Here is a 26003-nt window from a genome sequence, read left to right as displayed (position 1 = left end):
TGAAGAGATGCGGGTCCCCCAAGGCAGATGGTTGACTTGGCCACAAGGAGTGTGTAAGGAGTGTGTAAAAAGTGTGTGAGTGAGGAGTGAGTAAGGAGTGTGTAAGGAGTGTGTGAGTGAGGAGTGAGTAAGGAGTGTGTAAGGAGTGTGTGAGTGAGGAGTGAGTGTGTAAGGAGTGTGTGAGTGAGGAGTGAGTGTGTAAGGAGTGTGTAAGGAGTGTGTGAGTGAGGAGTGAGTAAGGAATGTGTAAGGAGTGTGTAAGGTGTGAGTAAGGAGTGTGTAAGGAGTGAGTGAGTAAGGAGTGTGTGAGTGAGGAGTGAGTGTGTAAGGAGTGTGTGAGTGAGGAGTGAGTGTGTAAGGAGTGTGTAAGGAGTGTATGAGGAGTGTGTGAGTGAGGAGTGTGTAAGGACTGTGTAAGGAGTGTGAGTGAGGAGTGAGTGTGTAAGGAGTGTGTGAGTGAGGAGTGAGTGTGTAAGGAGTGTGTAAGGAGTGTATGAGGAGTGTGTGAGTGAGGAGTGTGTAAGGAGTGTGTAAGGAGTGTGTGAGTGAGGAGTGAGTGAGTAAGGAGTGTGCTGCTCCTCGCCACGTGGCTTGACACGCGGGAATTTAAAATAAAATAGAATGTCTCACTCGCTCGACTCCTCGGGAGCGCTGTTGTGCCCCCTTGTTTGCGTTGCTGTGTTTTTTGTTTCGTACTTGTTCGCGTCTCGCTCAGTGCGCTATTGGTAGTAGTTGTCGTAGTAGTAGTGGTTGTAGAAGTGGTTGTAGTAGTTGTTGTGGTAGTAGTTGTCGTAGTAGATGCGTTCCAACAATGGGGGGGGGGCACACAAAGCGAACCGGCACGAGACACCTGCCTGCCGAGTAGCACACACAGTACACACACAGTACATACACAGTACACACACAGTACACACACAGAACACACACACTACATACACAGTACATACACACAGTACACACAGTACACACACAGTACACACACAGCACATACACAGTACACACACACAGTACACACACACACAGTACACACACAGTACACACACACAGTACACATACACACACAGTACATACACAGTACACACACACAGTACACACACAGTACACACACAGTACACACACACAGTACACATACACACACAGTACACATCCGGCAAAGTTCTCCAGCGCTGCCCCCCCCCCGCCGCCGAGACACCGAGGATGTCACCGCGGCTGCCGCGTGTGCTGCTTTGCGTGCTGAAGCGATGCCGCCGAAGGCTGCAGCAGAGGTCGCAAAGGGTTTTGATTCCTTACCCGTACCCGTACCCGGCCGCACCAGGGTCGCAAACGGCTACCCGTACCCGTACCCGGCCGGGTACGGGTAGCCAGGTATCGGGTAGGGTACGGGTATCGGGTACCCGGTTGCGACCTCTGGGCTGCAGGCACCACGCGCAGGGGCCGTACTCTCTGAAGACGCACAACGCGCAACGCGCACAACGCGATCTCGTTCAGTGCGCGAGGAGGAAGGATCAAAGGGAACGGGGTGCAGTTGTTAGCCGCTCGATTATTCCGTGACGCGCCCTCGTTGTGAGTGATGTGCAAAGCTTCAAATCTAGAATTAATACACTCTACGGGTAGGAATTGCACCTATCTGTGAGAGTTTTTAACAGACGAGACAAGAAGTCACAGCTTCTCGAGACGCTGGCCTTCCTCAAGAGATGCTTGTATTTAAGAACTTGTATCTTGAAATGTTTTGCCTCACTTGATACAGTACATCTGGCTGTGACGGTCCCACCTGATGACGGAGACTTGTGTTGCCTCCGAAACGTCGTGATTTATTATTTTATTTCTATTATTACTTTTATAATTTTAAATGTATTATTTTTTTACCCACGTGACTTTACCGAAAAAACCTAAGAGTTTTATGTGCCCGTGTCACGCCAGTTGTGGGCAGGAGCCAGACTTGCAAACAAGACGATCGTTCCATTCTAGAACACCCAATGAGAATCACCCCGCGCCCGTGCCCAAAAAACTAACGACTGGCCACACGACAAATCTTGACACTTGTCAGACATCTACGTGAGTGTGTCTGTGTCATCGTTCAATGTAGCCCCCCCCTTAAATTTTGATTTAAAGCTTTCGTGACTGCAGGGATTAATATTATTGGTTCTTTCGGTAAAGTCACGTAGAAGGAAAATAATAAAATTATATAAATATAAAAAATACAAATTCTCATCATCACGTGTGAAATCCACAACAAGAAAATGTTCTTGCTGTGGATTTCACACCTGATGATGATTGCTTATGTTGCAGTCGAAACGTCGTGAGAATTTGTATTGTTTATTATTCATATTATTTTCTTATTTCCCTTCTACGTGGCTACTTAAATAACCAAAAATATAGCCCCCCCTTGTCGGTGGCACAAAGAACCCGCGTTTAGCCTACACAGGGAAGTGCTGTTAGTGAACACCTATGAAGGCTGGGTGGGTGGCTAACACCACGCCCGGCCGCCTTTGTCTCCCCGGCGCTGATGTTTATACGCTGCACCGAGGCGTCCATGTGAGGCTGAGTCGACCTGGGGCTGAGCCAGTGGCTACAGGATGTCCCATCGTGTCAGTCAACTTACTTAGCCGTGTGACGCTTCGCTCCACAACCCACACGGCGGTTTGATGAATCGTCTTGATTTGATTCACGTAAAACCGTTTCCTGCGTAAGCGGCGGCGATGATGCTCGGGGGGGGGGGGAGGGGTTGGGAGGCATTCATCGTCCAGCAGTGGATTGATCACGGCTGTCATCGACGAGAGCAGTAAACTGAACCGATTTCGGATGACGCCCTCCGCGACCTACCGCGTCATCAACAACAACAAAAACTCAACTTTTGCCCGGGTTCCTCGATGCGGCAAAAAAAACAACAACTCAAAAGCGCGAACCGCAGAGCGCGAAGAAGAAAAAAAAACACAAAAAATATATTAAAAAATAGCGACTCGTCGGCTGTCGCGGAACACGCCGGCCGGGTAAGGTGGCGACGAGCGATTGGAATTGACGAGAGAGCGCGCGGCGAATCTCGGAGCAGATGAGCGCACGCGCGCGCATCGCCACTTGGGAATGAATACACAGAGCACCACACACAACATTGTCTGCCAAAAAAAGACGCTCGCAATTAAGCCGGCTAAAAGGCATCGGCGGCGGCTTCAAAACAAAAAAATAACTCGATGGTGTAAAATACAAAATGCAGCTTGACTTCAACCGGAACTGACTATTGAAAGCTATCAATTAAAGTAAACGTGTTTTAATGCGTAAATGTGTATTGAATGGAATTGCACGTCGTTAAATCAGACGTACAAACTCGGGTGGAGAGAGCGCGTTCATCTTGGGGTTATTCACAGTCGCGTCGCATGCCGGCAATCGCTCAATGTCTTGCGAACAGTCCCGCCAGCCACCGCGGTGTGTAGGGGGTCAACAGCACGCTGGACTTACGATCCAGAGGTCGCCGGTCCGATTCGATCACCTCGCACGGCGGTTAAAACGGTGCGAGTTTTTTAAATCCCCCCCCCCACTCCCCTCCTGTCCAGAGCCTCATAGATCATCAGATTCCATCCAGAACAAATAAAGATTCAAAATTCTGATGTCGCGTGTGGGAGGGGGGTGGGGTAAAGTGTGGGTACTTCCACCTCTTCCAAGATGTCTGGTCACCTTGAAGGAGTCGTGGAAGAAAAAAAACTCTCTTCAGAGGGACTCTGCAGAGCGCGGTCGTAAATATAATTTTGGCCGCGGACATTAGTGGTACCACCACAAGCCTGGGATGACAGAGAATTGTTGCGTAAGCAATTGGATGCGACTGGGAGAAGAACGCATTGCCAAGTTGCTGAGCGAATATCACGGAGAGAGCCAGAGGGAGGGGAGGCCATGTTCGCCGAGATCGTTTAAACAGGACGCGACACGTAGAGAGAGAATCCCCAAACGTAGTTGTTGTTGTTGTGTATTGTATCGTGACATCGTCAGATCGCCAGAGATGGCAGGGGCTCGGGGAGGCCTTCCCCGAGCAGTGGATCGATCGTGGCTGACAAACGGCACGTTCACTTAAATCAACCACGGAATTCGAATTCTCTCGGTTAAAAACCCCAAACCCAAAAAACGAAATGGCAGAAAAAATTTGGCAGCAGCGACAGAGGAAAAAAATTGGAATTCATTTAAGAAGCCTTTTTTTCTTTTTGGTAATCACCAATTGATTTGCCCAGGCAGCATGTTTTACATAATCGGAACACTTGGCGAGATTAATAATACTCAACGTCGCCGTTAAACGCACTTCCAATTTGCTGCCGGAATTACCCGCAACGAGCTGGACTCAACGTAGCTCACAAAGTACAAAGTGGAACATTTTAGCATCGAGATTATTTTTGGCTTATCATTTTGTACGATTCACTTAGATTGTTGATGCAAATTAGCTTAACATCTGCGCTGGCGCGAATCGACGCAAACTTTGCCAATGAGCGACTCATCTGCGAACAAGCCGTATACAGCCCCATAAAAAACACGGCTCATGATTTCGGGATTATCGCGTAAAACTGCCACATTACGGATGAGCGACAGCGTTGAGTTTTCGCGATATATGGCCATCGTCGCGAGACCAGTTTCCCGTAACTCTGCAGTGCAAATGGCATCACTTTCGTCACCTGCTACACTTTTAGTTCAAATGCAGACGAACCCACCCAAACTTGGACATTTGTGAAAAAGCTTCATGGCTCATCGGATTTCTCCAGAATATAAAAAGATTCTGATGACGTTGAACGGTTTTCAACTGCACTTTATTTCCACACAAGCCAGCCAACAGTCTTTCTAATCGCCGTGATCTCGAACACTTATGAAGGCCCAACGACGCCAGTCACGCTGCGACCAAGACACCGGGGGGGGGGGGGGGGGGTCCGTCTGCGCATCCGCCGTCGCCACCAGCCGCGCCGACTGCCGTCACGGCATCTTCGGTCGCGCCGACTGCTCCGTGCGTTCGTCCCCCTCCAGTCAACCGCCCTTGCACGGCGGCCCCGCTGCCGCCACACACTTGCCGCGTCAGCGCAACGCAGGAACGATCGCATCGTTGCAGCGGCTCCACGAGCCCCACCGGTCGCCAGTACCGCAAGACGATCGATCGCAAGTCGCGCGTCGCGAGTTCTCATCGACGAGCGTTTACATCAATCCGCACCGTCCTGCCCGGCCGATGCGTGTGTGTGTGTATGCGGTACCAGTTACCATGCCTACGGCAGTTTCCATCGACTCTGGTCGGCAGCACAAAGTAAACAAAGCATCAACACGAGATATCGAGATACGGCGCGCCCCGGCCTATCTACTCACTCGCTCGCTCACCCGCTCGCTCGCCCGCTCGCCCGCCCGCTCGCCCGCCCACTCACCAACCCAATTATCGGTGTTCGGCTTGTAGGGGGTTTCCCACCTGCGGGAAGCAATGACCGGGCGGCTTCCATTGGCTCCACAAGTAATAACCGGTGACGTAAAGAAGAGAAGCTGATTTGACACAACGTTGAGTCGATTAAATCGTCGTGATAATCATCTCGGATCTAGGGCTGATCGGTCTACGAACCAGCTGGCTACTTAAAAAAAAAAAGTCGTGAACAATTTTGTAGGATGTACCATTAAAAGCAGTACAGTAATACAGTGCAAGCATATCAGTAGTGGTTCAAAGTGCCAACTTCTCATGGTCGTATTGTCAGAAATATTCTGACTTGGCTCCGGGAAAAGCTGCTAAAACTTATATAAAGCCTTCAGTAAATCGGACTGTAGGTCTGAATGTGGCGATGACATCTGTCGCATGAAGTTCTCCACGGAGTTGCCTCGTCTCCCCTGAATAAATACACGACACGGAAACCCGCACACACGCGCACACCTGTCAGTAAATTACAATCGCTCATATATTTATAGTTCACAAACAAAAGGGGGGGGGAGGGCGGTGTTGCAGCAGATGATGATGTTGCACCAGATGATGATGATGTTGCACCAGATGATGATGATGATGTTGCACCAGATGTCACGCCTGAAGAGTTAATGACCACCCCAACAGTTACGCAGGGTGCACATCTGGGGGAGAAGTTGCGCGACAACAATGCGCAACTTTCAGCCACCTTTTGTTGCAGAGACGTCCGCAAAGAAACCATTCAGTTGCATGCAACCAAATTGTGCAAAAACGGATGCTCAGGTCTGGACCTGCCTTTAGAAAGAAGTGAAATCTGTTGCACCGGAGGGAACACCTGTGGGCATTGTCAAAGAAGTGGGAAAGGCCGTTGAAACCAAATCACCTTGCCAAAGTTAGTCCATGGGCCAGAGCAGAATTTCCTAAAACACGATGTAGCAAAATAACAAATACAATAATTTCAACTTGCAAGGCACCGCAAAGTGTTCGCTCGCTCTCCAAGAGGGAGAACGGCTCATAGAGGCGCAGCAGGGAACCACAGTGAACTTGTGAGAGCAATTGCCTAAGCTCTACGGTCCTCTATATATGAAGATGTTTACAGCCAATTAGTGAGTTTTTTACATGTGGGAGGAAACTGCAGCACCTGGAGAACACCAACACGTGCGAAGGGGAAACACTAATACCATGCAGATGGAACAGATGGGACTCCACAATTGCTGTGCCGCCCTTTTCTGGCAAGCCAGGGATTGGCACCTCCTCGACACGCAAGGGATAGGGAGTCGCAACATTGGTGCGGGAAGCCACCAACGCCTCTCGCTGCCTCGACAGTGCTGTATTATAGGCGTGGTGCCACCACCGGCTTGCAAAACTTCAGTGGTTCCAATTGATTAATAATAGGCGTGAATTATATGCTACTTGATAAGCCCGCTAATTTCAAATGGTTCTCACATAATACACCATTATTGGCCACGTAAAGAATACGGAACCGCTAAAGTGATGTCACGCCAAGCGGTAGCCACAAGCGAAATATCTGCCCTGGGCCCATAGAATAAATTTCACCTAATGTTTGCAAGGGGGAAAAATGTATATACCTCGATTGTGGACCGATTCCTCATTAATTCTGTTAAAAAACAAAGACAAAACTGACTTGAAAAATTACAGACTCCTGTCACAAAACAGTTAATGATAAAAATTAATTGTGTAATTATTTTATATTGAATGTTAAACGCACCTTGACACGAATTACTTTGGGAACCAAAAAAAATCATGTTTGTAAATGAATCATTGACTCATTCTATCAATAAAGTGGTAAAAAAATTACACAATCATACAATTAGCAACCAATATTTCCCACAGGATTTAAGCTTTTTTGTTGTTGCACTTTCAAAGTAATGCGCAATAAAACTCGACTTAATAAAAAAATATTACCTCTAAGTAGTTGTTTCCTCGACCGCTCAAAGGCAGACTGAGTTTATTGCCACACGGAGTAAACTCTCCCTCTCTCGCACGGAAAGGAATAATGCCTTTACCAGCGGCAGAAAGCGCGCACACAGCGGTGAGCACGCAGCGAGACTACATCTTAACGCAAGTGGCAGCGCAGTTTGGAAGTCGGCAAGCTGACCACTTAAGCCACTGTTGAGTGTCAACAGTTAGGATTCCAGTTCAACACGTCGGCTTAACACATAAGTTAGATTCCACTTAAAAAATAAGGTGTTTTTGCCACAGCCAGTACAATATTCCGTATTTGTGCGTAGGCCCTCATCCAGCAGTGGATTGTCAGAAGGGCTGATGCATGTGCAAAGACAAATATTCCCTTGTAGTCTTAACAAGACTGTTGGGGCAAGTGCTGTTAGTGAGCACCTCACACACATGCACATGACACACGTGCATGCATGTGCACGTGTTTCATGTGCACGTGTGTACAGGCACGCGCAGCTACACGACGACATTTAACAACGGGTGCTCGATTTTACGATCTCCCCCCCAAGAATATATTTACCGCGTCCGGTATATAGTTCTCGGAACGGCCCGCGAGCCCTGTTACAAGTGTGTACAAATACGTCACAAACAAATTAAGCGTGCAACGTTAAAAGGTTTCTCCCCCCCCGCCCTGCCATAAACAACCAACCCATAAACCAGACGGCGCAGAGGAGCCAGCGACCGCTGGCGTGAGATCCGTGCGAGGCGCCAATTCCTGGCCGCCCTCTCTCCACCTGCTGGGGCTAGCAAACGCGCGAAGGCCGCATGTAGCGGCGCATCGCACACGCGGCCTTGTCCAGACCCACCAGCTCAAAAGAACGGAAAACGTGGTTGTCCCACTTGTCCCACGGGTTTTGAAACGACTCCCTCACCTGCTCGGGAGTATCGTGCTGTCGAGGGGTGTCGCACACGCAGCAGCGGGCGGCTCGGGGCTGGTTGAGCAGCGTGCAGGCCGAACACGACCACTCAGCCATCGCGTCCTGAACGCACATTCACGGCGAGAGCAATGCGCGCGCTCAAACCCCGCTGGATTTTACACCCCCCCCCCCCCCCCCCGTTGCGCTGCCGGTTGCAAGGTCACCAAATGGAAGCGGTTCACCAAATGAAACGCGATAGCGAGAAAAAACGGCCGTAGAATTGCTCGCGCAGTCAGATTCCATCAGAATATTTATTTAGACTGGAACATGATGAGCTATGAAGCTCTTTTCTGCAGATGTTCCAGTTCGGGTCGGGGGTCAGCAAGTTACCAAAAACAGTGTCAAATAGAGAAAAGTTAAACAAGTCACAAAAATTACCATGTGCAGGCCGGCCAAATGGCGCACGAGCAAGTGTTCGGATCAGTTGGGTTCTTTCGTTATCAAGAATGAGCTTTGCGTCGTTATTAAACTTTTTAAAGTTACCCTCTGGTTTACCCCGAATTCTGGCTTCTTAAAGTCTGGCTCGGAGGGGTTTTTAATGGACAACCAAACACACCCGTCCACTGACCAACGTGCCGCTTTAGTTCATTGGGGATCTCCAAAAAGAAGTTGACAAATGAACGAACGGTTCGAATGACACTCACGGCGGCTATTGCTGGCGGATTGGATAGGAGAGGAGCCGGGTCCATTGAGCCCAGCTGGTCGGTTAACACGTGAAGGATGTCCTGTAGACTCATCTTGTTGGCTCTTGCCCTTTCACCGCCACCCAACCGTTCTCCTGTTACAGCAACAACAAAACAAGAGACAACCAGAGCCAACAGAGTTTTCGATGTCATTTTGTTATTTAAAAAATATACGGTCGAAACTAAACTGTAATGCACCCGCTTTTCTATCGTTTGACTCCCACGTTCTACTCTTCTCGCAAAACTTCGGCCAAGCTGAAGGCTCCCGTCTGCCGGCGTGACCTCTCTTCCGGGGTTGTGGGGGCTGGCAGGGTGCGGGGGGATCGCGCTCCCGTACCTGCGTTGTGTCTCTCCGCGACATCGCTGCTGGAAGACGGCACCTTCAGGAGGTAGAGGAAGACGTAGTCTCCATCTGTCCTGACGCCGTAGAAGTGAAGCGAGTGACAGTCCTTGGCCAGTCGGCCCCCAAACACCCACCGCTGCAGCAATGGGTGGAAGCCGTACTTGTGGAAAACCTAACACAGTAGGGGGGAGGGAAAAATATGTAATGGGACAGGGACAATTAGGGATGCAGGGGTGGTGCGATGGTCGACACATTGATAATTAAACATTGTATCTTTTTTTTTATATATAAAGCGTCCTTAAACAATAATTCTCAGGGCGCTGATATTGCAATGCAGAGGTCGCAGTTCGATCTCCAGGCGAGGCGGTGAAAACGCGGCAAGCTTTCTAAACAGCCACCACCTCTGTACACCCAGCGGTGAAAGCGGGCGCACCACAGTTGGCCCATCGGCAAGGTCGCGCATGGTGGGGTAAAGCGTGGGTATTCTTCCGCCGTTCAAGATTTACAATGATAATAATAACGCGGCTTTGTATGGCCAGCGTGGACAAATATCCACTATAAAGCTTCCTCTACTGGAGGCACTTGTGCCGGCAGTGGCATGAGAGAGCAATCGAAGGGCTGCGCCATCACCATTAAATTTTTCTTAGTCAGACTGCAAAGTGGATGAAGTTTTTGTTGGAACTCACGACACGCTAGCGGCAGGTCGCGAGTCCACGTCCCCCTCGGGTCTCCACTTAGCCAGTCGTCATCCAGACTGGGTTGATAAAACAATGCAAAGTTATTATTCTGAGACTTGGGCCAGCACGTGCCTACCTCACTCTTCAGGTGTGCCACTGTCCAATGTGAATGAACGGTCAGAGCGATGGGCCCCACTGTGGTCTGGGCATCTTCAAAGCGCACCTGAATCCTGCACACGGCGACACGTCACGCACAGCCACCGTGGTTGATGTTTTGACAGGGTGCACTTTTCCTCCCAAATGCTAATTACTCTGTCAAAGAGCAGCGATGACCTCCTTCCCACTAACACATGGATTAGGCCCACGATCTTCTTGCTTCTGGTTGCCGACAGGATACATTATAAGGTCGTACCAATTACACACAAAGGTGCTTGCCACAAATGAACAACAATACCTTGCCGATCTCGTCAAGAGCATAAACCATCAAGCGAACTCCGGTCATCCTCACAGCAGCGGCTCTTGGCTGGCCATCGAACAAAGACGGTCAATGCATCACGCGCTTTCAGATGCGCTTTTTGCGGCCGTCTGGAACGCTCTTCCTTCCGAAGTTAGGAAGCCACTGGAGCTACGCACTTTTAAATTTAGATTGAAAATAATTTCTCTAAAAATGCGTTTTGTGTTTAGTTTGTCCTTCCCCCACAACTCCAATTTAGAACGCTTGGCTACATACGGTACGAAAGGTCAAAATACATACATATAACATATATACAACATACAAACGTACATTGTGAGAATGCTCACAGCCGTGCGACCTTCTACGAGTACACCTACAGCCCATGTTTGTCAACAAGCTGCTGGATGAGGGCCTCTCCAAACATTGCTGGGCCATACTTCCCCACCACCACCACCACCACGCTGGTCACTGAACTTCACCAACCCACAATGACCAGTGTGGTGAGGTGTGTGGTTCAATACAACTCCCATGACATGGCCTGGAGAAGCCTTCATCCAGCAGTGGATTGACAGTGGACTGTAAATGATTATTTATTCAGATTATTATTTACAATACACAGTCGGGGTGGAGTGGTGGTGCAATGGTTAACATGGTGCACTATAAAACTGGCCGTGGCTAACACCAAATGGCGACCTAAACCATTTTTTTTTTACTATTTTCTATTTCATCAGTTAAGGCCCACTGAGCTAATATAGCTCTTTTTACAGTAGCGACCTGGCCACAAATGAAAGGTCAACGAAGTGGCTTATCGTCATGTGGAAATTTACAGGAGCTAAATACTCTAAACGCACGTTGATTCTAAATGTGGGTGGCGAAACCAGAGAGAAGTCCACACGACCACGGGGAGACAGAGAGAACATGCAAACTTTAAATATACAGCAGGCGTCAGGGTCGGGATCGAACCCACGACCTCCTGCATACCTGGCAAGGTAGCTGATAACTGAACCGGTCCTGTCCCCCCCCCCACCCCTTCACAACACTCTGACCAGCGTGGTGAAGCAAGGCCAAACAACTCTCACGAGCGACAGGGCGCGGTGAAGGCCTTCGACCCCGCAGTCGAATGATGAACAAAGGCCTACACATTTATTGTCATTGTTAGTTGTGTCGTAACCGACAGGCTGATTCAAAGACGGACAAATAAAGTTCCTTCTAAATCAGATCCTCAAACAACTACTACTGTATACACATCCAAGACTTAGAATTGGAAAGTATCTAAAAAAAGGTATGGGCAATGAATAATACATTATGACCTACGATTCAAAATCATCGCTGCAGTTTAAAAAAAAAAAACACGCCCACGATTTGGATTGGAAGGAACCAATTTAATTTAAGTTTTTTTTTTTGATCTGATTAACCAATTTTTTTTTCAATGTCCTCCAAACTTCCCATGAACGTATTCCATTGTTGCGTAATGGCTTTTAGATTTCAGAGCCTCTCTCACACTTGGACAATCACACGGACTTAACTTTTAATTTATATTCTTTGTTGCAGAGTCAGCCGCAGGCAGGACTTTCCTGATGATCACGGTGATGTAGCCGCCAAGACCCAATGGCCGTTTCATTTATTTTTCTCCCTCCACATTCAGCCAATTTATTAATATTCCGGTGTAAAAAATATATATTATCATCGAATGACCAAAAGGCTCAAAGTTCACCTATAGCTTAATGAAACCCTCAAACTGGTGAAATCTATGCGTCTATTCTCAGCCGAGGATAACAGAAATTATGGCTTTTGAGGAATTCAGATAAGAGGTCTGACGCTGTTCATTATCGTACAAGCACACGGATTCCTGCTGCCACTGCACGAGTCCAGACGATCTGCGCTACGAGTTGTTTCTTCCTTCCCTGCCCCCCCCCCACTCGCTTGGGTAATTCAGTGGGGATTTTCTATCAGTTCAATTTATCTCATTCGGTTTGTCACATTCATTTTGTCGTAAATAAGCTCAAGGCACACTCACTTTGTCCCACCGATATGTAACCCCACCCCAACGTAACGCGCAAGCGTGACCCCTACCCCCCCGCCCGCTTTGCCTTAACCCACGTGGTGGGTGGGGGGCGTCTGGATTAAAGCGGAGCGTTCGCCACTGAACCTGTCCACTGGGCAATGACAGTTCGATTCCTGCCACTGATTGGACTTGTTGGAGGATATCGCTGAAGCACACTGTCTGCAGAAAAGTACGGCACTTTACTTTTAAAGACAATCTTTTTTTTTTGCGCACAAGCAGCCCATTGTGTGCTTAAGTCAGAGACCCAGATTTCAAAATATTTAATGGGGATAAAACTATATTGTAAAGAAGACAAGATGTATAATAAATGTGAAACTTTTGCTATTACATGTACCCAGTCAGGCTATATTAATTCACAGATAAAAAATCTAACATGGCACGCAATAATCAATTATTTTAAATTCACAAGTGTCTATACCACGGTACATTGTATACATTAATACCACTGTGGATCCTACACACTGGCGGCTGAGAGAAGGACCGCTATTGAGATTGAGGGGAGGCGAGGTCAGTTAATTCGCAGAACTAAGATGGACTGCGGCATCGCAGGAGGCAGCGGAGAAAAGGTACGGCGTGGGAAAGCCTTCAACCAGCAGTGAATAGACAACGACGATGATGATGATGAAAATGATTGATTCTACATCTTTCGCAACAGAAACAATCGAATAACCAATTAAATATTGACCCAGAATCGTGATGAATCATGGATGGCTACATCCATATTATTATTATCCAGATCTTGATAATTTGGGGATTCGTGTGTTGAACATCGCCCCTGATTTTCAAAACATTTACAACAATAACGATGCCATTTTATATCCATAAGAGACTCGCTGAGCCTCCGGAATTGAGACTCTCTGAGGACTCCTGCATTGGGATGAATCATTATCAGCAGTAGCAGCCGTGATCAATACATGGTTAGAAACACAGCACATTGCACGGGTTCAAAATCTTCCTCGACCCGCGGACTTCACCACGCTGGTCAGTGTGCGTTGGTGAAGGTGGGGAGCATGGAAGTATGATACAACAACAGCCTTTGCTGCACCGCCCTATGCTAACCATCCCCTAGCAAAGCCCAGCTGCTGCCTGTGACGATTTCGTGTGCGTGGTGGTCACTCATACACCGTCAAATATTTTCCATGGACCACCTTGCAGTAAATAAATATGGTGTTTTGTGGAATAAAAAAAACATCTGAACCAGTTTCCTCACGGCCTTGCACAACACCAGTAGCCCACAGACCGCAGCTTGGACAACCACCGGCATACAGAAATGCGTCGCCAAGGCTTGCTATAACTGCAGCCTTGCAGCGACGTTCACACAGTGGACAATGGGCAACAAGCGGACAAAGGCTGATCCGGCGTTCACCTGATCTCCTGTGCCGGGTAGACGCTTTCTTGCGGGCGGATCTCCAGCGGGGTGTTGGAACGTGCCAGGAGAGCTGCCAGCGTCATGGCCTCCACCTTGTTTCCGGCACTCACAGCTTTGGTCAGCTCCACAATTTGAGGGCCTGGATCAAGCGGTGCCGTGGCCAGACAATGCGGGCATGAAGGGGGCGTGGGGGACCTGTGTTGACGAGACGCACACAGCTCTGCGGTCTGAGTTTTTTCTGGCTGTGTGTGCCGTGCGTCATTTAGCACGCTTTGGGGGCGGCTGCAGGGAAGTGAATTGTCAAGAGGAAGTAAATTCAGTTACTGGAGATGCTTCCGGCACGTGGAGTGATGACCACTATTGACCTCCGTATTGCAAGTTCAGTGTGGTACCCCTTACACCACTGCAGTGTCCCAATAAACAAGGAAAAATCTCCAAGTCTTGAGATGCAGGCTTTCCGGGGGAAAAAGGATGAAAATTGTCATGATTATATAATTATTACTTGCAAGTTTAAGAGAAGACTGGTGACCTGGCGTACACTTACGGAGTCTTTCAAAATCCGCATCCATCCCTGCGGCCGATCTGCATTCACAGAGAAAGAAACGGCCATCAGTCATCGTCAAGTGTAATGAAACTGGCACAGAAACAATATACCATTAACCCCCGTGGGTGGCACCAAAAAACGCTGTCATGTGCGTGACGGCTTCTTGTTTAAAGCAGGTGCCTCTTGTGGCACTGCCAAAATGTTTCAGATCACAATTTGGATCCGTCATCTTCATCGCCACCAGCAGTCACCATCAATTCACTGCCAGGTGAAAGCCCCACCATGCCGTCATCGCCACCTCTCACAATCCCGCCGTGTGACAATCCACCGAACATCAGCGGCCGTGTTTCTCTGTGCGATTGATAAAATTGTTAAGGGTCTTTGCCGGAAAAAAAATCATGCGGGAGTCCCTATCTCTGTTGACAGCACTGATCCCCCCCGGTGGTGGACATTCCACATTTCTATGATGGGGACAAGTCTCTCCGTTGAACAACCACACTTACCCCAAAGGGATAATGGGAAAGGCTGACCCCTGGCTGGGATATTGAGCACCAATAAACACTTTCTCTTCGTATGGGGACACACTTTGGCCGTTTAGTAAATACATACCGTGCATATATAAGCAGATGTGGACAGGAAACTCTTACCAATGTGTCGGACATAACACTTAAAAAAACACTTGGGAAAATGTATTTGAAATAGAAATCACAAATACTTTACATCATGTATTTAAAATAGAAAAGATGTACTTAAAAATTGTTTTTACACAAACTACCAAATTAACAGTGTAGAAAGTGGTGCCGCAGTGGTTTGCGAACCGCGCTCTGTATCAATCGACCTGAATTACATTTCCAAACATATTCAACAACCTCCAGATTTGGTAAATTTCAAATAATAAAAATTAATTATAATCAAGTACATCCCTTTGCCAACCACTGCTGAACGAAGGCCCCCCCCCGCCCCCCGATGCCCCGTCGGCCATGGCATACATTTTGACCATACTTCACCAGGCTGGTCAGCGTGGGTTTGCACGGGGGAGGGTACCCAGGAACGGTTCGGGATGTCGATCGCCGTTAGCAGTGACCAACTCAGGTCGCCGTGTTCATATCGCAGCCTGCTACCCGTTGCGCCACCACTTTACAACCTCCACCGCCCCATCAAACTACCACATACGAGCGTTTGCACGCATCTGAAATACCGCACACTTCAGTGGATAATAATCTCGTGCAAAGTAAAAAAAACAACACAAGTTAAAAAGCGAGTACGAGCGCGTACATTTTAAATAAAATATACTATAATTAGACAAGACGAATTCACCTTATCAACAAAATAGCCTTTTTACATTCCTAATGCGTCCAAGGACTTAAATCATGGTGCACGTATTTGAATGCAGTAATCCCAAACGGTACGCTCGTTGGGAGCTGTTTTTAAATTAGTATTTTTCCGCCCTGGCACGGGCGCCCCAAAGATTTATTTGTGGGGTTTGGCGCACAAGGGCGGTGGGATTTGTCGCCGTTATGCCTCTTGGCGCCGGGCCGGCAAGCGTCCTTGCGCTAGCGCGCTGCCGCTGGCCAAGAGTTGACGCACGTGGGGACGCACATTAATGCACCTTGCCGCACGCGGCAAGTCCGCGCGCCCCGCGGCATGACCGACGCCGGATTCGCACCGATGGCCAAATCTCGCCGAATGCGCCGCGACCTCCCCTGCCTCCCGAAGGTGGGAAACCGCCCCCCTCCCCCCGCCACAAGCCGCGCCCATTGCGGTGACATCACCAAGCCTCGCCCGTCACCTCCCGTCCAGCGGCACGTGTGAAAGGAGAGGTGAGGTTTTTTTTTCCCCCCAACAATTTCTGTGCTGTCCGATGAGTTGAGTAATCGAACCCATCATAGGTTGCTTAAATGATCGGGAAAGCCCACCTCTTGTCGTTTCATTGACTCTGTGGTGAGGCTGATGGACCGAACGATCCCAAATGCAGCAGCAAAAAAACCCCTTCGTGGAAACGGACCGAGCGGTGAATGAGCTGTCTGACAGTCTGCCCCAGTGCTTAACTTCACTTACCTGTTGAGTAACTGGACCGATAACGGTGAGGGTAATTGATTACTTAAGTGATTGGACAGCCCAGCTCTACATGCCCTGACAATAAAGAATCACGTACGATACCAAGTGCTATAAATTTAGGAAGCGCCTAAGTTCAAAGTGTGTCTCAATACACTGTACAAAGCAAGCATGTAAACTAGTGCGCAGACAAAACGGTGGGTTAAAGAGACGAAATGTAAACAAAGCCGCGTTGGGCAGAGAGCAGTGATGAGGAACGTGCTGCAACGTGAATTAATAAAATAAAACTTAATCAACACATTCGTCAAGAGCAATGCTCTGTTGGGAACATATAAAAAATAGGAAATGGCCCTTCTTCACAGCACACAGATAAAGTATGTGTATTTATTAGAATGGGTGACGTTTCAGGCAATGAGCCTTCATCATAGTACTGTACTGTACACATGAAGGATATTGGCCCAAATGTCACCTCTTGTATATTTTTCCTGTTAATTTAACTAACTTTGAGGGGTTTTTTTCTCCCTGTCAATTTGTTATTGAAAAAGGTTCCGGGTTTTTACTCTCCAAGCACACGGGGCGTGGTGTACTGAACTAGTCACCGATTGGCACGTTTCGTTTACGTGACAACCCTTACTCATTTGGCTGTGTCGGCTGGTAGCGGGGTTTAACGACACATTCATATTTACGCGATATCACCCAACAAAAACAAAACCCCTCTCTTATGGATGTGAGCGATACACATCCGTCGTTTGTTGACGATGGCACGCTCTGTTCTTTGGCCATGAGAAGTGCAGGGAGGGAGGGGCCGTGATTGCTATCGATGACCAGGCCTGGGGCAATCTTTGTCGTGATATTCGGCCGTCGATTTGTTGACGTCAGTTGTTGTTGTGCTTTCAATGCGGTGCTATATATACACATTTATTCAGTGATGTATGTATGCTGAACTTCTTTTGCAGCAGCGTACGTAGCCACAGCCCTGCTGATAGGGAGATGCGGGGAGCGGAAGGATACGTGGTGTCTTCACATCTATCCCTCTAAGGAACGAAACAGGAGGATATCTCCACAAATCTGTCTGTCGTCTGATGAAGCTGGTTGTAATTACTGGCGAAACGTCGTACTCAGGTTGTAAATGTTGTGGCTTTGCTCTCCAACACACCGGTTAGTGCTGTACTAGTGACGAATTTCTGACGAAGAATGTTCTGTTAACGTGACAAAGCTTACTAATTGGCTGTGTCGGGGGTGGCTGGTTTAACGACACATTTATATTTACGCGATCTAACAAACAAAAAACCGATATTATGGATATTGGTTGCGAAAGCCTACGTGTTAAACACGCAAAACAGTTCTCTCGCAACTTTGATTAACACATAAGTGATGATAGCCCAGGTGAGGGTAACCCATGTGATGATAACCCAGGTGATGGTAACCGAGGTGATGGTAACCGAGGTGATGGTAACCGAGGTGATGGAAACCCAGGTGAGGGTAACCCAGGTGATGGTAACCCAGGCGATGACCTGCGAGCCTCACATGCACCGTCAAAGCCAACATTGTGGGCGACTTTATCGTTCGGCACTGTGCGTACAGTACAGCCATGAGGAAGTTCCCCTTCATGAAACTAACTTTAGACGCCAGTCCCACGATAAAGGCCAAGGTTTAAGTCTCACAACAACAACAACGCACCAACCTCTGTCAAATACACTGCTAGAAGAATGCCTACACCCCGCCTTGTCATCAAAATCGGGGGGCTGTTTTGACCATACTTCACCATCGCTGATCAATACGAGTTGAGTGAAGGGTGGTTGGTGGTGGTGGTAAAGGGATATGAAGGCGTTTAAAGGCCTATTAGAATCATCGCTCACCACCACCACCCCCGGGCTGTTAGCCGCGTGACCGGGAGTCGAACTGGGGCTGTCCGCAGTGTCCCGCACCGGTTGCTCCAACCCAAGTCCCCGTATCGAAGGCCCTCGATTTGTGAACGTGGCACGCTGTACAATTACACCAACAACAAATATAGGTTGTTGTTTTTTAGGGTTAGATCGCGTGCATATAAATGTGTCGTTAAACCCGCCACAGCCAATTAGTAAGGTTTGTCACGTAAACAGAAAATGCCAATTCGTTACTAGTGCAGCATATCGGTTTGTTGGAGAGCAAATCCACAACATTTACAATGAGTACTCCAACACACCGGTGTGCTGTACTAGTAACGAAATGGCACGTTCTGTTGACTTGGCAAACCTTACTAACTGGCTGTGTCGGCGGGTTCAAGTTCAAGTTCATTTATTAGGTTTAGCCCTGTGAGCCATTCGGCTCTTGAATCGGGTGCAACCGCAACAAACAAAAACATGAATAAGACAACATATTAAAGTGACTATGTGGTGGCGGGTTTAACGACGCATTTATATTTATGCGATCTAACGTCAACAACAACACAACCCCTATGTTATAAACAACAAAGAACCCGACACTTACCACACAGCTCAACCCCGTAGTAGCTGGCGTTAGTCAACTTGCGCTTTGCGTAAACTGTATATACAAGGAGTGTTTTCTTGGAATTTCTCTCACTTGATACAGCTATCGTGCTGTGACGGTTCCACCTGAAGACGGAAGCTTGTGTTGCCTCCGAAACGTCGTGAGTTTATTTTATTAATTTTATTTTTTTACCTACGTGACTTTAGCGAAAAAAACCTAAGAATATGAATCCTTGCAGTCACGAAAGCTTCAAATCTAGAATTGCGCTTTGCGGCCTACTCGACTAGGCTGCACAACAAACTACACTCGCAAGTGGCTCGTGTGCCGCGCGTGTGTCCGACGGCGCTTTAGTCACCTTGAGCCGCGTGCTCTCTCACACTATCTCTCTCTCTCTTGTCGCCACTTGGGGTTCAACCCGGGGCCTCCTCTCTCAACAAAACAGCGCGTCAGCGCGTCCGAAGGGCGATGCGACTCGCGCGAGACGCGGGCACACGAAGACCGCCGCCAGCTTTGGCCGCTCTCAGCTGTTCAAGGACCCCGCGTTGGTGGTGGGTGGGGGGGTGGGGGCCACGTGGGTGGGGGGGCCGCTTAGGTGGCCAAGTCACCGCCCCTGCCTGTGCAAGCGCCACAAGCGACTCGTCACCCCAATGCTTCACATAAAACAGTGAAATGTTTGAGCGCTTCTGAGAATTTGCAACAAAACCACGAGGAGACGTGTACCACCCGGGCTCTGTAGACCACCTGGGAGATGCGTTGACAACGATGGCGAACAAGTGAAGACTCGTTGACTTTTTGAAGCTGTTAACGTTACATTTGTTATCATGTTACAGTGTAGTATTATCCGTTCTTTTTTCCACTAAAAACGATAGTCCCGTAAAAGTGTCACAGGGTGCTTCAAAACAAATCTACCGAATCTATGTGCTCATAGCGCCCTCTCTCGCCTCTTGCTTGAACCGATGTGGTCAAGGTCGAGGATTTCATTCGCCATGGAGCACGGCGGCGTTCTTCATTGCAAGGCCCATGGGTTACTGTCGGCCTCTGGGGGCCTTTAGTGCGGCCCCTGGGGGCCTGACGATACACAAACAGCAAAAGCCACCACCCCCATCATCACCACCACCATCACCACCCCCATCATCAACATCATGATGGTGGTGGTGGCGCTGCTGTCAAACCCAATGTTGGTTCCAAACGTGTGGCGGCCCTCACGCTGATGATGTCTCCTCGGCCAGTGACCTCCCCACCTCTGAACATTAGTGAAGAACGCTGCAATCCAGCAAGAGTATGCGGCTCTCTGTCAGTCCGCCGCTGCTGGCTGGGGGGAGCGGGGGGGGGTGTTTCGCCATACTTCACCACGCTGGGCAGTGGGGGTTTGGTGACGTTGGGGTGGGTGGGGTGGGGTCCCCAGGACCGGTGCAGATGTCACTCGGCAGAGATGTTGGCCGTGGCCTGGAATTGAACTCAGGTCGGGCCGGTTCACAATTTCAAGTTGAATTTTAGTGAACCAGGTGACAAGGGGGGAGAGACCAGGGTGGGTCTCAAATGCAAGAGTGACCTGGGGAATTGGCCTGGCAGTGGTGGGTGTTTAATGCCGCCGGGTATAAACCCAATTGGATAGTCTGCGGTGTCATCTTCGAATTGTGGCAAATTTGGACTCGGATGCCGGCACACAGTGGCACTACTCTTGCGAATGACGCCAGGGGATCTTTAACGTCCACTGTGAGCGAAGCAGGTGGCGCGTAGCATCGTCACGGTTGTTACCGCAGCAATAAGCAGGGTGCCACAGTAGCGATACGTTAACTACCTCGCCTAGCATGCAGGAGGTCGTGGGTTCGATCGTGATCCCTGACGCCTGCTGCTGTATATTTCGAGTTTGCGTGTCTCTCTCTCTCCCCGTGGGCGCGTGGATTTTTCTCCAGGTCCTCTGGTTTTTTCCCCTCTACATTTAGAAACATGCGTTTAGTGTATTCGGCTGCTAGAAAATTGAGGTCCATACGGCGTAGAGCCGTTTCAATACGAGCAAAACATATATATTTGTTTGCGTTTCTCCCTTGTGATGGAACTTTGTAGGATGAACGTTTGAAATTCATAAGGGCACGGGGGTGACCAATAAGGTCTGAATTGGTCTGTAATAAGGCAGGCACTGAGTGGTTGACAGGTATGAATGTCGCCAGGTCGCGTCTGTAAAAAAAACATTTCTATATAGCTCAGTGGGACTTAGCTGGTAAAACAAAGTTTAATAGTTTTGGTTTAGGGCGGCCGCTGAATTCGAACCGGGAACCTCTGACACGAGAGGGGAGCGCGTTACAGTCTGGGGCCGTCACCGGTCAAACGCGGCGTTTTCCACTGCGCCACCCTTCCCTTTGTGGTGTTCACAGCGCTTTTGAAAAGCGAACATTTCATCGAGACAAACAAGGCAGTACCATTTTCCCCAAATACCGCTATTTTTTATTAACTTTGACGTTTGCCAGTATAAATGTGCATATAGTAACGATGCGCAGCAGTGTAACTGATATTACACTGCAGACGCTGCGTCCTGTACGATATGTTAAAAGTTAGATTGTCTTCACCCCGTGCCCTTATAAATCTCAAATACATAACTGTTAAACACACACTCTGCGTATATTTACTTGGAAGCAGTCATCCGAATAAAACTCATTGAATTCTATCAATCCATCGCTGGATAATGGAGGTCTCAGCCACGCAATTTTGATCACCATACTTCACCGCACTGCTCAATTTGGTTGACGAGGCACGGTCAGAACGTGCTTCAGTCATCACCAGCCACCGACGATGGCCATAGCCTGGAATTCAAGTCACATCTCCTATTACGCCATTATTCCAGCGACATCATGTAGTTCAATTATAGTGGCAGTCACTTTCCCTCGTTAATCATTCACATCATTCTAAATTGGGAGAAAGAAAAAATAAAACTTTGACTCTACATCACTGTGCAGCACCCTGCTGCATTAATGAATGCTAATGCATCGTTAGACATCAAAGTTTACACTGTCAACAAAGCATTTCCAGGTCGTTGTCATTAGAGCACATTTTTAATGGTGACATTGACATCTCTGTAACTCGGTAATTATGCCTTCGCTGCGTTACTTATTCATTAAAATCAGGGATGCTGTCAATCACTGGTGCTCAACCCCTGCAAGCAGCCGTCGTATTTTCTCACTTTTTATTAATGCTTCGCAACTATGACCGAAAGTGTTTGTGCATTATATCTGATCGTCCATCTGCCTGCCTGCCTGCCAGTCCGTCCGTCCATAACGTGGGATCATGGAAAACTCACGTCAACGTGTCTAATTTGAAATTAACTCTCCGCGTAAATTTATGCTGCCCTTCAGCGACTTACTCGATTGAGGCCGGCCACATTGATCAAAGGTGCTGCCTATAAACTTGGAGACACAAACCAAAGCGTAAGTTGCCCTTCTCCGTGGCAGCGCCGCTGCCTCACCGCAGCCGACACACGGTGCTGCCTCCTTGTTTTGCCTGGCGTCAAGGTTGCCGTTATCGTCGCTAATTAATTACTCGCAGGAAACAGACCACGCGTTTGACACCGTCTCCGGAATCCACGCACTCGCGTGGTTTTCTTTCTTCCTCGCTTTACTTGGATTCCATCGTGAATTACACAAGGCGATCCATTTGCAGACACCCCATTCGTCAACAAAAAAATATAATGGGAAGAGATTATACGACGATCGTGATTTGAGGGCTGCGATGGCACGGCATCCCGTATCAGCGCAAACACATTCTCCCCAAATTCTCGCAGATGTTGCTCCGTCTCCCTCCAATATCTTGAATCGAATTCCACGTCACGGAATTGGCGACACGATCTGCGAATGGTCCTCCTGCGGCGGTGGCGCGTGCCCGCCCCACGTTCCTCGCGAGGGAGCCGCCGTGCCCACCCGTGCCCACGCGGCCCACAGTGAATCTCCATCCGTGCCGCCACCCTCCGGCTCCGCGCCCCCCCACCACCCTGTCCGACGTGAAGCGGTCGCTTTCCCGATACTCAATCACCTGCTGAGAAGAAAGAAGGCAATTTTAAAAAATTTAGTGGGGGTATCTGTGAATTGATCGATTATTGTACACAAATTATTGGATAACGCAGCTGTACCCTAAATTGAACCCAGGGTTTCATCTTTATTGGCTCGGCCACTTCGACACCGGCATTAGCCCCCTCCCCCCCACCACCCACGAGGCCAACCCAACCACATCTTTGTGGTATCCGTTACTTCCTGAGCTGTGAATGTGAACCATTGCATCAGCCTCCCAGAGGAATCTCGCCTCCCGTCAATCATCACCTCCCAGCCACGGTTCATCGACCTTCTGTGTGGCACTGTTACGCCGCCGTTGCCAAGCGGGGCCTATCGATGCACGCAAAGCCAGGATTTGGCTGCCCTAGAGGACGGCCCCTACTCTTTAAAGGGCCAGAGATATTGACGTGAATCTCACTCTGTCGGCCAAGAATAAAACACTGGTGGAGACCGGCGGACAGCTCATTCACCGCTCGGTCAGTTTCCGTGAATTTTTCAGGAGGGATCGTTCAGCCCATCGGCATCTCCGGGGTCAATAAAAACGACAAGCGCTGGGCTCTCCCGATTATTTAAGCAATCGGTTACTCAACCAATCGGTTACTCAACCAATCTGACAGCACAACAATAGTTGGGAAAACAGTCTCGCCACGTGTGCCACTGGACGGGAGGTGATGGGCAGGGCTCGGTGACATGATCAGCATCGTCAGCCGCGGCGTCACGCTGGTCGTGGCTCTTAGAGGCTTCTCTGCCCTCAGGGGGGGGGGGCAGAATGTATGGGGTGGCTACCATTTTAAAGGAGCCCCCGAGTAATCAGCCACAAAGAAAGTCGGTTACAATGTTTATTCAACGATTCACCTTCATCTGACTCACTGTCCAAATCTAAAGATGAGCGCCACTTTGTGAGATGGCTACAGCAGTCATCCTACAAATAGGTTGGGCCCTGACATATGAGTGTAGAATGTCCATCATTGACTCAAGGCCACCGATGAAGATGAGCACCACCTCGGTTGTGCTGACATTTGACCTTAAACCACAAACCTAGCCAGCTGATGGTGATGTGAAGCAAACACTGCAGAGTGTGCAAAAACGAGTGGAGAGAGTCACAGCAAGACAGAGAGAACCACGTGGATTCGAGAACATGCGCATGGGTGAACACAGAACCCAAACGGGAAAAAAATATATCAAGTGGGCTCAGGCACGACACGACTCTTGAAGGGGTGATGGCTGATGGTCAAGAACATTATAGTGGCAGCTAAGCTATACAAACTATAAACAGCTTTTTATTATACCAGGTAAAGCCCACTGAGCTATTTAGCTCTTTTCAGAAGCGACCTGGCCACACGTAATTATAGCTCAACGAAGTGGCTTATCATCACGTAGAAATGTATAGCAGCCAAATACTCTAAAACGCACGATTCTAAATGTGGAGGGGAAAACCAGAAGACCCAGAGAACATGCAAACTCAAAATATACAGCAGCAGCAGACGCCAGGGTCGGGATCGAACCCACGACCTCCTGTATACCACGGTGAGGTCGTTAACATCTAGCCACCGCAGCCAAGAGATGGAACGCATCCGGAGCGATGACATTGGCTCGTGTGGTGGGTGCTCGGTGGATCTTGGCGTCGCGGGATCATGAAAGATGGCGACAACTTGGGGAAGCTTTAATCCAGCAGTGGATTAATCATGGCTGACGATGACAACGATGATGACGATTCCTGCGACGTGGATGCACAAAGCCTGTATCGTTACTCGCGAGCCTAGGCCACTGTGTACTCATGTCGCAGGGAACACATCCCAAGCATGAGATTTACCCACAAATTGGTTACCCAGAGGACCTCTTGGCAGAGATAATGAACCTCAAAGGGCCTCACCGCCATTAAAATGAAGCCCTCCGAGTCAGCACAGCCATATTCACACAGAACTTCCTTGGTTTTAAGATTTCACTGGTTTTCCTTACCTGTTGTTGTTATTGTTGTTATTGCTATCAGCACACCATGCCCTCTAATTGCACCACTCAAGTAAATTAAGTTCGCATCGATGGCGCATTACGCTAAAGTGCAACCTATTCATTTCTTTATTCATTCATTATCTGCATGCCAATTACTGCCTCACGATAATCGGTGAATTTTCTCTGCTCGCAATAGATGCTTATTATCGCAACATGCGAGGCATATACAAATGAAGGCCCGTTGTTTTTTATTTTACATTGCAATATACAATTCGGGAATTGCAGAACTGAAGCATTGCTCAACAGCGATGTTAATTATTCACCGACAGCATGAACAAGACGATGGAACGAAAAAGCTATAAAGCGCACAAAGAAGCGCGGAGAGGTGCACGCTTGGGATTGCATCGAGACATGAGAGATCGCACGCAGGATAAAGTCATTGACCAAGGGTCAAGGGTTGTCCGTGAGTCCAGAGGAATTTGTTTTTTGTGCGTGCCTAGTTTGTCGTCCTTCCCCCCGCGCACCTCCGATTAGAACGGTTGGCTACGTATGGTGTGAAAGAAGTTCAACATACACACGCGTAGATACAGCCCATGGTGGTGGACGCTGGTAACATTGACCACCCCGAGTGCTACCGACAAACTCGCGTGGCTTATGGGTCACAAGACAGCAAAAGAGACGGTCGCTGCATCGCGCGCTTACAGATGCGCTGCTTCTGCGGCCGTGTGGAATGCTCTTCCTTCCGATATTAGAAAGGTACTGGAGGCTCCGTACTTTTAAATAATCTAAATTGACGAACTCATTTCTTTAGAACTGCATTTTGTGCTTTGTTTCTGGTCCTTCCCTCGCACCTCCGGTGAGCACGTTTGGCTACGTACGGTGTGAAAGGAGTTCAACATCCACATACACACATACCTACGCTGCATCTGATCCGGCCAGAGTGGCAACAACTACAACTATGGCCGCCATTCGCCACGAAGCAACGGACACATCAACAAAGCGCTTGGTGCCAGGCTAGGTGCACTTTGAGGCCGCGTCAAACGTCAACGGCTCTCTGGCAAACGC

The 26003-nt window shown here is 48.8% G+C and overlaps 2 protein-coding genes across 5 annotated transcripts in view; both read right to left on the bottom strand.

The window, feature by feature from the left end:
• Positions 1-4759: 4759 nt before the first annotated feature.
• On the bottom strand, positions 4760-19484 carry LOC144949587 (ranBP-type and C3HC4-type zinc finger-containing protein 1-like). Of its 3 annotated transcripts, none has more exons than XM_078879539.1 (8): positions 18949-19484; positions 14425-14462; positions 13878-14019; positions 10129-10222; positions 9310-9487; positions 8934-9067; positions 8245-8352; positions 4760-5826 (listed from the first exon to the last, which is right to left on the bottom strand). In XM_078879539.1, exons 2-8 carry the CDS (start codon positions 14447-14449, stop codon positions 5728-5730), a joined length of 780 nt encoding a protein of 259 aa, XP_078735665.1. In that variant the 5' UTR covers positions 14450-14462; positions 18949-19484; the 3' UTR covers positions 4760-5727. The 3 variants fall into 3 exon arrangements, with proteins under 3 accessions (XP_078735665.1, XP_078735666.1, XP_078735667.1); XM_078879540.1 differs by having other exon boundaries at positions 19042-19484; XM_078879541.1 differs by having other exon boundaries at positions 19304-19484.
• A 1884-nt stretch (positions 19485-21368) lies between these two features.
• The window catches only part of LOC144949586 (dehydrogenase/reductase SDR family member 4-like), a 19211-nt gene continuing 14576 nt past the window's right edge, over positions 21369-26003 (bottom strand). The window contains exon 9 of one of the 2 annotated variants that reach the window (XM_078879536.1): positions 21369-22974. The gene's annotated coding sequence lies outside the window, so the exon portion shown is untranslated. The remainder of the gene's footprint in view (positions 22975-26003) is intronic. The other variant, XM_078879537.1, reaches the window with a different exon arrangement.

Source organism: Lampetra fluviatilis, chromosome 54 (genome assembly GCF_964198595.1).
Source record: "Lampetra fluviatilis chromosome 54, kcLamFluv1.1, whole genome shotgun sequence".
NCBI lineage: Eukaryota > Metazoa > Chordata > Hyperoartia > Petromyzontiformes > Petromyzontidae > Lampetra > Lampetra fluviatilis.
The sequence above is the reverse complement of the archived record's forward strand: the minus strand, read 5'-3'. Positions and strand labels throughout refer to the sequence as shown.

Bases quoted from the DNA above. Each gene is read 5' to 3' on its own strand.
- LOC144949587 (XM_078879539.1), bottom strand. From the start codon at position 14,449: ATGGATGCGGATTTTGAAAGACTCC. The intron at 10,223-13,877 runs GTGAACGCCGGA...CGCCGTGTGCAG, and splicing joins TACCCGGCACAGGAGATCAG to GATTCAGGTGCGCTTTGAAG. The intron at 5,827-8,244 runs GTGAGGGAGTCG...GTATTTATTCAG, and splicing joins AGCACGATACTCCCGAGCAG to GGGAGACGAGGCAACTCCGT.